The 374-nt window shown below is 76.7% G+C and overlaps 1 protein-coding gene across 1 annotated transcript in view; it reads left to right on the top strand.

Moving 5' to 3' along the window:
• Nucleotides 1-40: 40 nt before the first annotated feature.
• ST8SIA3 (ST8 alpha-N-acetyl-neuraminide alpha-2,8-sialyltransferase 3) overlaps nucleotides 41-374 on the top strand; it is a 7,619-nt gene continuing 7,285 nt past the window's right edge. The window contains exon 1 of the mRNA XM_039708424.1: nucleotides 41-350. Coding sequence (XP_039564358.1) covers nucleotides 181-350 — 170 coding nt within the window. The 5' untranslated portion in view covers nucleotides 41-180. The remainder of the gene's footprint in view (nucleotides 351-374) is intronic.

Consider the following 374-nt stretch of genomic DNA (forward strand, 5'->3'; position numbering starts at 1 on the left):
CGTGCGGGGCCGAGCGGGGCCGAGCGGGGCCGTGCGGGCGCTCGCGGCTGCCATTTCGGCGGGCCGTGCCTCCATTTTCCCGCGAGCGCGGCGGAGCCGGCCCGGCCCCGGCCCCGCCGCCGCCCCCAGAGCAGCGGCGCGGCCGCCCCGCACCCGCCCAGCCGCGGGGCCGCCTCCGGCATGCGGAGCTGCAAGATGGTGCGGCTGGCCAGCGTGCTGGGGCTCGTCATGCTCAGCGTGGCGCTGCTCATCCTGTCCCTCATCAGCTACGTCTCGCTCAAGAAGGACAACATCTTCGGGGCGCCCCGCGCCGCCGGGCCCCGCATGTACATGTTCCACGCGGGATTCCGGTGAGCGCGGCCCGCCACAGCCCG

The sequence above is a fragment of the Passer montanus genome, unplaced genomic scaffold (genome assembly GCF_014805655.1).
Source record: "Passer montanus isolate IOZ18808 unplaced genomic scaffold, ASM1480565v1 scaffold200, whole genome shotgun sequence".
NCBI classification, from domain to species: Eukaryota; Metazoa; Chordata; class Aves; order Passeriformes; family Passeridae; genus Passer; species Passer montanus.